Raw genomic sequence first — 12,720 nt, forward strand, 5'->3', positions numbered from 1 at the left:
TGATCCCCATGGGTCCCTTCCAACTGGGGATATTCCGTGATTTTGTGGTTATTGTTACCAAATAAATAAATACGCAAGTCTGACTATGGCAGCAGCAAGTCCTGTAGGTGTGTAATTATCAAAAGAACAAGTAGATTACTCATTGCTGAGTTTTCCTATAGCTGCATATATTTCAGGCTGTGATCGCTCCAGGACAGACTCCAATTCCCTCACGCGTCAAAGCTCACATTTCGCATTGCAGAAAGATCCATCAGCAGATTAACATTTCTGTTTCTTTTTTGCGTCGCTCCACACCTGCAGACCATTAGCTCCGCTCCCGCGCGTACCGCCTCTACCCCCTTTAACCGCTCGGGGCGCATTTGATACCCGGGCAGCCTGGTCCCGTCCTCACACACGCCACGAAGCGAGGAGTGCGTAGCCACGCTCCCGCCGCCATCTTTCCCCTCCCCTGAGGGCCGCCATGCTCCGCGCCCCGCACTCCCGCACTACAGCTCCCAGCGCGCCCCGCGCCGCGCGGTGTGCGTGGTGCCGGCCCGATCGTTGCGGCCTGTTGGCGGCGGGGAAGCCATGTTCTACAGCAGCACGCAGCGGCGGTACTGGACCTTTCGCAGCGAGGAGGAGCTGGCGCGGAGCCGGGCTGATGCCAACCGAAAATTTCGCAGCAAAGCGGTGGCCAGCGGGAAGGTGCGGCGCGGGGGGCGGGCTGGGCTGGGCTGGAGAGGGGCGGCCCCGGGCCGGGCCTCCTCAGGTCGGCGTCTTTCCCCCAGGTGCAGCAGGGCGACTCTTTCCTGCTCGAGGCCCACGAGGAGTTGGCGATATGCAAGTACTACGAGAAGAGGCTGCTGGATTTCTGTGCCGTCTTCAAGCCTGCCATGCCGCGGTCTGTAGTGGTAAGCGGAAGCGTTCTGTCGCGAAGTGTCCGTGTCCCCTGCTTCCTCCCGGCTCTGCCATCCTGGAACAGCGTGATTTCCTTAGTGGTCCTTCAGGAGTTGAGCTCGGTGTGCCTTGTGGGGCCCTTCCAGTTCGTGGCAGGTGTTCATAGAATCGTAGAATGGTTTGGGTTGGAAGGGCTCTCAAAGCCAACGCAGCTCCACCCCTCTGCCATGGCCAGGCTGCCCCCCCACCAGCTCAGGCTGCCCAGTGCCCCATCCAGCCTGGCCTTGAGCGCCTCCAGGGATGGGGCTCCCACAGCTTCTCTGGACAGCTGTGCCAGGGCCTCACTGCCCTCTCAGTGAAAGATTTCCCCGTGACATCTAATCTGAATCTCTCTTCTTTCAGTTTAAAACTGTTCCCCCTTGTTCTGTCGCTAATAGACCATGTGGAAAGTTGGTTCCCATCCTGCTAGTAAGCTCCATTTAGGTATTGGAAGGCCATACTGAGGTCTCCTTGGAGCATTCTCCAGACTGAGCAAGCCCAGCTCCAGTCTATCTGTGTAGGGGAGGTGGCTCAATCCTCTGAGTGTCTTTTGTGGCCCTCCTCTGGACCTGCTTCAAAAGCTCCACATCTTTCTTGAGTTTGGGGCCCCAGGCCTGAATGCATTATTCCATCTGGGGCCTCATGAGGGTGGAGTAGAGCGGGACAGGCATCTCTTCTTGCTGACCACTTCTCTTTTGATGCAGCTCAGGATACTGTTGGTCTTCCAGGCTGCAAGTGCATACTGCTGGCTTATGGGTACCATTTAACGTTTTTCTTTTCTCTTCTGTAGGCAGAGAATAGAATCATAGAATCATAGAATTAGCTAGGTTGGAAAAGACCTACAAGATCACCTAGTCCAACCATCCACCTACCACCAACAACCCCACTAAACCATGTCTTCCAACGCTGTATCTAAACGTTTCTTGAACATCTCCAGGGACGGTGACTCAACCACCTCCCTGGGCAGCCCATTCCAGCGTCTGAGCACTCTTTCAGAAAAGTAGTATTTCCTAACGTCCAGCCTAAATCTCCCCTGGCGCAACTTGAAGCCATTCCCCCTTGTCCTGTCACTAGTTACAAGAGAGAAGAGGCTGACCCCCAGCTCACTACAACCTCCCTTCAGGTAGTTATAGAGAGCAATGAGGTCTCCCCTGAGCCTCCTCTTCTCCAGACAATAGAAACTAACCTAGAACTGAATTGATGACATGTTTTTTGTGCGGTGATGTGCATTTTAGCGCAAAGCAAGTGAGCTCAAGCATGTATATAGGCAGGAATCTACAGAGCAGAAAAATGAGATGTGCAGTGACTTAGCTTGAGTGCATTGGGAGGGAGGGAGGGAGGATGTACTTAGAGCTGAAGCAGGGAATTAAACTGTGCTTCATTTGTAAGTTTGTTTTTACGAGGCATCCCCCCAGTAGTCCCTCTTCTTGGCTGCTGTGGTGAATAATAAAAACAGCGAGCATCTTGTCTGTTTGCACTTTGGCCATGTCACAGTAGGCTGCTGTTATGTGCTTTGTGAAGCCCATTCTTGTATTTGAGAATTGGCCTCTGTAAGGTGTGTGTGCTGAGTCATGCTTTGCAAGTAATAGCTTGGAAATACCTGATCCGTTCTGCTGGAGTTCACGTTAACTTAGAAACTTGGCCTTGATGGACTGAAGTATTTCATTTAAATATGAGATTCTTGTGAAGGTATTGTAGACTTTTTGCATGCTGTCTTCTTGAATATACATCTAAAAATGGCAGAAAAGGTAACCGAACTGCTATTTTGTAAGGTTTTTGCATCCATAAATGAATTAGACTTTGAATGACATGGCATTCTGTGAATTTTAATGTGTTTGTTTATCTTATGCAAATAGTATATATTCAGACTTTCTCTGTTTTGTGATTTTTTATTATTATTTTTTCTTAATCCATTTTTACTTCTACATTTAACTCTTTCCTTCTCTTTTTAAAAATTAAGGGAACGGCTTGCATGTATTTCAAACGCTTTTATCTCAATAACTCAGTGATGGAGTATCATCCTCGGATAATAATGTGAGTTATCGATACATCATGAGTTACTGTATCTATTAGTATGACCCTTATTTGTTAAGATATGAACAAAGTAGGAAAGGAAATCAGAGACCTTAAATGCAAATAAAGACAAAGTGTGATCACCTTCCGTTTCCACTTAGAAAAGTTTATTATATTCTGAATATAGTAGTTCGAAAATTAAAATAAATAAATCTGCACAGAACTTTTGATAAAAAGGTGGATGCTGCATATGTGAATTTTTTGCCTTTTTTTTTCTTTCCCCCAACCTACTCAAGGCTAACATGTGCATTTTTAGCCTGTAAAGTAGATGAGTTTAATGTGTCCAGTGCACAGTTTGTTGGTAACCTTCGAGAAAGCCTTCTTGGACAAGAAAAAGCTCTTGAACAGATACTGGAATATGAACTACTACTTATTCAGCAGTTGAACTTCCATCTTATTGTACACAATCCATACAGGCCATTTGAGGGAATTCTAATCGATTTGAAGGTAATGCTGTTTTATCTGCTGCATACTTCATATGCTAATGTAATGCAAATATCATGGCTTCTGTCCTTTTGTGTCTACCCTCATAAAGATGTAGATTCTGAAGTGATAGGCAGAAGATATTTGAAAGGAGTTGTGTATTGTTGTGGTCCTTAAATATTATTTTTGGAATGAGATGGCTTGTTACTCTTCTGCTTTACAAAAAATTGTTGAATTTTGTGTGTTGAGCTCACAAACTGGAAAAAGAATAGCTACTTAACTTTCCTAAATGTTTCCTAGACTCGGTACCCATTGCTGGAGAATCCTGAAGTTTTAAGGAAAACAGCTGATGACTTCCTTAGTCGAGTGGCACTGACAGATGCGTATCTGCTCTTCACCCCCTCACAGATAGCTCTTGCTGCTATACTATCTAGTGCTTCAAGAGCAGGAATTAATATAGAAAGGTAGTGTTTTCACTTTCTTGGAAGAGTTTTGTGTCTTGTATAAAACTCTAGACATTCTTGACTAATAGAAATATTTATTTGAAATAGTATTTATTTCGTAGTTAACAATCCGCTGCATTCTTTAAGTGTGCTTCAAAACTAAAGCAGTAGTGACAATTTTCTTTCATTTTTGGAAAGCTGGAGTTACACTGTTAGTTGGTGCCTGGTTTTTATATTCCTTTGAATTATTTTTGCTTCTTCCAAAGTGACAGCTTTAACTGATTACAGCAGACTGGGGTTTTTGAACTTCTTTTGAACAATCTTGAAGATTGGAGTAAAGAAGCTGGAAATACAATAGGAAATGAGAGTATGAAATACATAAAGAATAGTTGAAAGAAAAAAAAATAAGATTTTTTAGATTTCTGAGACATCTAAGGTTGTGGAGTCAAATAGTATTATTCTGAACTGATGGCTGCTAGGATTGCAGAAACTCTAAGTGCTGTACTTGTGCTTTGAATTTCCATGGAAATTGACTGATGTTAAGGCACTGTTCTTCTCAGTGGTCTGTCTACCTCTATTTGCAAAGATATCATGAAATACTTTGATATCATTGCTGAAAGATATGATTTATTTGCTGAAGGACTGAAGTAACCTTTTTTCTTTCGAAATACAATAACTTACATTTGATGTATGTGGAGTTTTATAACCACGTGATGCGTCATTTGAGTGTTCTGCATCAAGAGTGCAACTGCTGCAGACAGAAGGGCTGATAATAAATTAAAACAATTCTGTTTAAAGTAACTTATTTTCCACCTGCCCTGTACAAATCCCAAATATTTTTCTCTCTTTCTAAAGTAACAAGTCAGTGTTGGGAGTATGCTCTTCAAGATTTCACTGTACTCAGAACCAGTACCAGGGTTTTGGTGGTTATTGTAACTTGTTCATCTAATTCCTGAGCGCATATTGTGTACTATGTATGCCAAAACTCAGAGAAACATGGATGTGAAAAGAACTAGAATAGTCTGTAAATAGTGTGTTGCTTAAGGTTTTGTTTTTACAAGAAGCAAGAGGCTTTGTCACCTGTTTGCACAACAGTTGCTGTAACCTTGTCAGTCACTCTTTTACATCACCTTGAGCCGCTGCACATAGAAGTTAAAAGCTGCAGCACAGATCTTGAGAGCATGTGGGGAGGCACCCTTGCATTGGCAGGTTAGGGTTAGGAGCTTTGGCAGTTTGAAAATCTGTTCCTCCCACAGTGTCAGTGTTTGTATTCAAAAAGTTACAACTTAAGAAAAAGAATTGCAACTGTGCTTTTGCAAATACTGTCTTCAGTTACGATGTCTGCGCAAAAATGCACTTAAAGTTGCACAAGAGTAGGTGTTATTAACTGGACAGCTCTCAGCTTACAGCAGTTACCATCTTCATGGTGGCTGGTGCCTCAGACTGAGAGCTGTGACTGATGTGGTTGAATAAATTATAATTTCACACAGACCAACCCTTGAATTTTATCTGCAAGTTTTGTTTTCCAGCAAGGAAAAAACTAGTTGTTTTTGTAGATGGTGGCAAGGATTGCTGCTTGTGTATTTTGTGGTATTAGCCAGGTGGAGTGTGCAATTTTTTTTTTGCTTGTTTTATTTTCCTTTAAGGTTTGGAAGTGCAAGTGAGAAAGCAAATGCTAAAGCTAAAAGTGAAATCACTCCAAATTTCATGTTTTTACTCAGAAGCCACGTAGCATGTGTTCAGTATTGTGTCTCATTACGTAAGTGCACTTAAAAGGAAGCTTAATCTTAATTCCTTTTCTTTAACACTGGAATGTGATAAATACTTAGCAATAGTGTTCCTCTGCTGTGTTGTGTTTCTTACCAAAAGGAAGTTTGAATCTGAGAGGAGGGTACACATAGGCTCTGTGAGTGACCGCTTAGGATTTGTTTTCAGCAGTCAAGCTCACTGCCAGAGGAAGCAGTTTCATCTTGCAAGCTTTCCTGTCAGTTGATCTGTATGAAGAGTGCTCTTCTGTAGCATCTGCTGCAGAATATAGGTTTTACATAGCTTTGGCAAATAGAAATTACAAATAATACATGTTTTATTAACTAATGCTAGCTGTTACAAATAATTACAGCACCTTGTTTTAAGAGTTTATTCTTTTGTTTTGCTTTGCAGTTATTTATCAGAATGTTTTATGCTGAAAGAAAACAGAACATTCTTGGCCAAACTACTGGAGGGCATGAAAAGTAAGTAAATATTGACATCTACATATTAATATACATATATGTAGATATGTATATGTATACACATACATGAAAAAACATAACTCTGAAGAGGGGGACAAAAAGAAGAAAAACAACCCAACACCTTTTTTCAAACAGCAAAAGCTTTAAGTAAAAAAGCGTGCTTCAGATGGTTTTCTTCACGTCAGGGCTTCCAGAAGGCAATTAAAACATTGGCAATAGAATGAACTTCCTACTAGATGGATGCAGGAGGCAAAGACACCAAGAGTTAACTTTGATGTTAAACAAATGAAATTAAAATGGCAGACGCCCTGATAATTCTCAAATCGTATATGTTATAATGAATTAAATGTTAGCAACTGATTTGCATTCAAAAGTGAAAAGCTGTTTTGGACACTAGGTACTGTTTTTGTGTAAGTCCGGGTAAATAGCTTATTTCTAGTCACTGACTTGAGAGTACAGCTTCTGACAATAGCTTGCAGATAACAGCTTCTACCACTAGAGGATGACTGGTAAGCTAAGAGATAAGTCATCTGCCAGGATATATAACTCACTTTACTTTGTAGCCATAAAGGTATTTCAAAAGATGCTTAGGTTTGCTAATGCAAAACAAAGCAAATACATTATATAAAACATCAAGAATGGTGGGATGGTTTGGTTTAGTTAGGACAATGGAAGTATGGTGTCCTGGTTATTACCTCTTTTAATTAAATGACAAGGTCGGAGTATGGAATTTTAAGTAATCACTTCTCTTAATGTTCTGATCTAAGGCATGTATTTAGAATGGGAGAGTGTTAGTATTTAAAAATGAAAATCCAGCCCATTGACTAGGCTGATTTCGGTAGTGAATACTAGTCACAGAGGTCTTCAATTCAAATTGAATTTATAAAGCTTGAGGTGTTTTTCCCTCTCTCTTCCTGCTAACAAACATAGTCTTCTGGTTTTTGGTAGTACAATGCAGAGGTAACTCTGGGATCACATAACTTTCATTTGCAGTATTGTGAAAGATAGCTTTACCCTAGAGGCTGCTCTTCTTTAAACGCAGGATGACAGGCAGAACACTTTGAAGCAGCGGAGATGCTAAGTCTGTAAATAATTTGTTTTGCATAGAACTGGTGGTAGAGAAATCCATGTTTCTTCTGTAGCAGTTGTAAGTTTAATTTGCTTTCTTACAAGACAAACTGTTTTCTTTATTTATCCTTAATAAGGTTCAGTGCTGAATACAAAAATTGCCTACCTAGTTTGAAACTTGATAGCAGAGTAATGTAAATTCTGTAATTTTCTTTGATGAAATCCAAATGTGTGCCACTGACAACCTGTTCTAGTGTGTTCCTAGTGCTGAGCTTCTGATGTATCTTGATGTTATTTAGAATTAAACCACTACTGTAAGATGATAGTCAAGTTGTATGTTTGTAATCTTGGACTCTCCGAAGCTAGAGTTAGATGGAAAGCTCTGTTAGATGGAAAGTTTCATAAGCAAATGTTTTGTGAACTGGAGAAGTCAGTACCTGGAACACCTAATGCTTGCTTTGACAAATGCAAGCATTTTGTTTGGAAAGCTTTCTCTCTCAACTGTTGGTAATACTTGCCTTATAGCTTCTTGAAGTCTGTTTTAGAAAATAAGTGTTTTCTTAATCTAGCAGAAGCGTGAGGCGATGAAACAATATTTCAAGCTTAAATACAAGGGATAAGCAATTAAAGTAGCCACATTACTGATTGATACTGACCTTGTGTAGTTCACAGGGTGAAACAGGAATTACCTAATTTGATTAGAGCTGTGTTGTTGCCGCTGCAGGCATGAAAAATCTTATAAAGAAATACGAACTTCCAAGGCCTGAAGAAGTTGCTGCTCTAAAACAGAAGTTAGAGAAGTGTCACAGCCCGGAGCTTTCACTTAACACTAATGTGTAAGTAGATACTGCTGTGTAATGTGTTAAATTTCCACATTTTTTTTTTTTTAATGCCGTGGAAACATAAATTAACACTGGTCTTTCAATGAATGAAAATGAAAACATGTCAACATAAACATAAGAATGTCGGTTCAAATTCTTGGTTCTCAGGTTCAGGTAGGTAAATAATGCCTAAATAAGTTCTAGCAGTGCTTATTTTTTAACACAAAACTGGAATCCTGAGTGGCTTCTAAAACTGGACACATGATCTCATATGTCTTGAGAATCATGGTCTTCAAATTATGTGATTAAAACCAATTCTGTAAAGAGTTAATGCTTTCTTAAGAATGATGTTGCAGGTAAAGGACTTGCTAACATTTTCTGTCTGCCCTTTTCATTTTAGTACCCAGTGTGAACTTCCAGTAGGCTGTTATTTAAAATTTTGATAGTTCTTTTTTAATGATGTGACAAATTTGTTCATAAACTGATCTAAAGTACTGTGGCCAAACAGTGAATCTTCCTGTAAAAGTAACTAAAGCTTCTCGTTTTTTCCTGTGTGGGGATTAGGAAGAAGAGGAAAAGTGGTGAAGATGATGAATATAGCTCAAAAAAGCCTAAAATGGACGAGGTCAGTTAATGTATTGTACAAGTATTTATTTTTCCACTTGGTAATAGCTGGCAAAACTGACACATCTGTTAAGACAAAATTCTGCCTCTCATGTTGTTACACAAGTTGCTCAGAATGTTTTTCAACTTAGTTTTTAAAACACCTAATCTGTATCTCCCCTCTTTTATTTGTAAACCATTTTCCCTTGTCCTCTCACTACCAGTTCACTTAAAAAGTCTGTCTCCCTCATGATCATAAGCTCATTTAAAATATTGGAAAGCCACGATGAGGTCTCTCCAGTGTCTTCTTTCCTCTAGGCTGAACATGCCTAGCTCCCTCAGCCTGTATTTACAGGAGAGGTGCTCCAGCCTTTCTTGTGTTGAGGGCCCCAGGCCTGGACCTGGACCTGGTACTCCAGATGAGGCCTCTGTTGGCCTTTTGTGATGGGAGTGATGTCATGAATAGATGAAGAGCAACTGATGTCCTCTACCTGTACTTCTGGGAGGTCTTTGACGTTGTCCCACACCGCACTCTTATTTCTAAATTGGAGAAATACGGATTTGAAAGGTGGACTGTTAGATGGATAAAGAATTGGTTGGATGGTCACATCCAGAGGACTGTGGTCAGTGGCTCTATGTCCAGATGGAGGCCAGTGATGACTGGTGGCCTCCAGAGGTCCATCTTGGACTGGGTGCTTCTAAAAATCTGTATCAATGATCTGGATAGTGGGATTGTCAGTGCCCTCAGGAAATTTGCTGATGACACCAAGCTGAGTAGTACAGTTGATACGACAGAAGGGAGGGACCTGGAAAAGCTTGAGAAATGGGCCCACAGGAACCTCATGAGATTCAGCAAGACCAAGTGCAAGGTGTTGCACTTAAGTCATGGCAGTCCCAGATGTGTACAGACTGGGAACTCATTGAGAGCAGCCATGTGGAGTCCTTGTGAACAAAATGCTTGACAAGAGCCAACAGTCTGCACCTGCAGCCTGGAAGGCCAACTGCGTCCTGGGCTGCATGAAAAAAGGGGTGGCCTGCAGGGCAAGGGAAGTCATTCCTTCTTGTGGAAAAAATTGCATCTACTGACATTCATCACTACTTGCTGAATGTTTAAGGAGACCAGACAGTGGATGTGAGCACAGTGAAGTGGTGGGTGGTGCGTTTCAGCAATGGCAACAACAACAATGGACACCTCTGCTGGTGCAGATCGTTACAAGCAGGGCAGGCAGTGTCTTATTCTTCACTCATGAAAATGCACAGCTAATGGTGGTGACTGTGTTGAAAAACAGTATTTTGTATCCGTATTTTAGAATTTTCTCTATCAAATAGCATTATTGTGCTCTTTGTATCTGTTGTAGTTCCTGTGGAAATAAATGGGAGGCATTATTTTCAGAGCGGTCTACATACATTTGGTGTAGGACTTGAAAGAATTTGTATTTCTAGTAGGAGCTTAGTCTTACATGTTAACTAGGAACGACAGTGTCTCCTCCTGGTTGTCAGGAGCAAGAAGGTCGTCAGTGTGCAAGAAAAGTATTGTCCGTCATCAGTGTGTTTCTTTTCCACCAGTATTTTGGCAGAAATGCATCCCTGACAAGTAAATAAAGCGCTATGTTTTAAAATCAGTTTAAACTTGCTTTTAAGTCATTTATTTGCAATAGGTGCAGTGTAGAGATCAATGTGAAGTTAAGTGTATTACTTGAATTCTCTTCAACCAGCAGATGTAAAAGATATTACTACATGCAGCACTACCATGTGCACAGTTTTGTATTGCTTCGTTACCTTACTGTAAAACATACTCACTGGTCACACTGTTCAAGGCATTGTTTTTTTTCCTTCCCTTAGGAAGAGTGGACTGATGAAGACCTTGTGGACTTGTGAATCCTACTCCCGCAATACGTACTGTTCTGTGACACGCGTGAACCTGCCTATTGAAGGTTCTGTAGGCTGAAGCATGAGGTACTTGTTACATCGCTTTTTAATTTCTTTGCAATAAAACATTTATTTCAAATTTTAATTAATTGTAGCTCCATTTAAAAACCTCTCATCCTTTCAAGGTCAGTAAGAAATGGTCAAGTTCTGGTTTAGCTGCATCTTCAGATGCGACTTAAGAATAGGGTTACAGCAGAGCAGTACCTAATGCCAATTCTGGCATTTAGCAAAGAGGTTAAAGACACACGCAACATAGATCTGCTAATAAATCCTTAAGTGCCTGAGAGCAAGATGTGCTGCTGTCCTCTGTCCAGGCTTGTCACTGAAACTGTTAGAAGAACATAACCTTGCTGTCATGGTTTTATGATTTTCGGTTATTGGTACTCCACATCATAACATTCATGTAATGAATGTACCTGGTTCTCAGAAGAGAAGGACTACTACATTCCCCACGGTACTTTGCTCCTCTGTTACCATTTTCCAGCCGGAGGGAAAAGATAAAAGCTCGCAGTATAAAAACTTACAGATCACAAGACCTCGTCCCTTTTTCCGCCGTCTCTCATCTTGGCAGCACCTCGCTCTCCAGCCGTCTTATCGTCGGTAGTAGAGTGAGGCCTACCTTGATTTTGGGACATTCTCTCTCTTTGTATTGGATTTATCAGCTTAAATTGTAATTATATTGTATTATAGTGTGTTGTTTTGCATTCCGATATCTTATTTATATTGTATTATAGTGTGTTGTTTTGCATTCCGATATCTTATTTAGTAAATTAGTTTGTTTCTCCTCAGATTGTTGCCGCTGTTTTTTGCTCTCAGGGCCATCTCCTTACCCTTTTCCCGGGGTGTGGGCCTGTGGGTCTCCCGTCCCCTTTGTCACGGAATCAGGCCTAACGCCCATAAACCGTTGACACCTTGCTCATAACATCTTTTTGCATTTGAGAAGCTCTTCTTAAATATATTAAGAGGCTGCAGCCACATAACTTACTATACTAAAAGTAACGTTCATGGTTTTGTGACTTGTCTCTTGCTCTATTTCCTGTTCCTGCAGCTGTTCTCTCAGACTAGGTTGCTGTGACAAACCTAGTTTGGGGCACCCTAGGAGGATAATTAAAAATATCTTCCTGAGTTGGTTACATTGTTTCTAAATTTAGGGCAAACTACTTCCTTTTCATACCTTGTTTTAGAATACATGCAGTTCCAGAGTATGTTTACCTAAATATGTAGCTTTTGGCTTTTCCTAAGTTTGTTTTCATCATTGCATTTTTTTATATAAACAGATGTAAATCTGTTACTCAGTTGGGTTGTTGTTTTGTTATACTGCTAATACCCAGCCAAGCACATTTTTAAAATTACCTACTCTAGACAGTATGTTTTTGACAATTCATTCTTCAATAACAATGGCAAAGCTACTTTTCTTCCCTGACTGCTCAGCCTATCATAGTTTTACTTCAGACGGCCTGACCATTTACACAGTACCTAGCAACTAAAGGGAGAGTGATTTAACTGAAATACCTTTTATGATGCCATAGCGGTGGGTTGTTAGAGCAGTACGGTTAGGTTGCGGTTGGACTTGATGATCTTGAAGGTCCTTTCCAACCTGAGCAATTCTGTGATTCTATAATCCTTACTGCATTCTGAGCTGGTTGTAACCTGCTAACAGAGCATTCAGCCATAATCACTTCAAAAAATAAGAGGTTATAAACTGTTCTTGTGACTTGTGTATTTTAATTAATGACCACACTCCGTTTCCTAAGCAGGAGAACCTAGTACTGAAGAAAAGAGTATTATTACTTAAATTGCATCTCAGAGGAAAAGTTAAAAGACTTGACCAGACCAGCACACCAATCAGTCATTTTGTGGAAGAGGATCTAAAAATGAACTCTGTAATACTGCAGTCTTGCAAATAGTTTGATATCTTTACTATGCTGTAGTAAGAGCATCATTTTGTCTCTACCTTTTCCTCCTACCTATTAAGTATAGTCACAGAATCACTGAGGTTAGAAAAGACCTCTAATATCATCTAGTCCTACCTACACATTTCTGAACAGCTACAGTGATAGAGTCCAACACTTGCCTAGGCTTGACAAGAAATTTTTCCTGATATCCAACCTAGTTGCTAGTTATGTGGGAGAAGAGGCTGACTTCCACCTCACTACAGCCTCTTTTCAGGGAGTTGTGGAGAGCAGTAAGATCTTCCCTTGAGCCTCCTCCAGA

General features: G+C 40.9%; 1 protein-coding gene across 1 annotated transcript; it reads left to right on the forward strand.

The window, feature by feature from the left end:
• On the forward strand, positions 425 to 10,591 carry CCNH (cyclin H). Its single transcript, XM_021380991.1, has 9 exons — positions 425 to 684; positions 768 to 890; positions 2,876 to 2,949; positions 3,225 to 3,435; positions 3,712 to 3,875; positions 6,015 to 6,085; positions 7,878 to 7,989; positions 8,539 to 8,599; positions 10,420 to 10,591. The coding sequence occupies exons 1-9, from the start codon at positions 568 to 570 to the stop codon at positions 10,453 to 10,455; spliced, it is 969 nt and encodes a 322-aa protein (XP_021236666.1). The 5' UTR covers positions 425 to 567; the 3' UTR covers positions 10,456 to 10,591.

The sequence above is a fragment of the Numida meleagris genome, chromosome Z (genome assembly GCF_002078875.1).
Source record: "Numida meleagris isolate 19003 breed g44 Domestic line chromosome Z, NumMel1.0, whole genome shotgun sequence".
Classification (NCBI taxonomy): Eukaryota; Metazoa; Chordata; class Aves; order Galliformes; family Numididae; genus Numida; species Numida meleagris.

Excerpts from the sequence above, each read along its gene's own strand:
- CCNH (XM_021380991.1), top strand. The coding sequence starts at position 568 with ATGTTCTACAGCAGCACGCAGCGGCGGTACTGGACCTTTCGCAGCGAG. Across the intron at positions 891-2,875 it reads CCATGCCGCGGTCTGTAGTG|GGAACGGCTTGCATGTATTT; the intron begins GTAAGCGGAAGC and ends TTAAAAATTAAG. Across the intron at positions 2,950-3,224 it reads TATCATCCTCGGATAATAAT|GCTAACATGTGCATTTTTAG; the intron begins GTGAGTTATCGA and ends AACCTACTCAAG.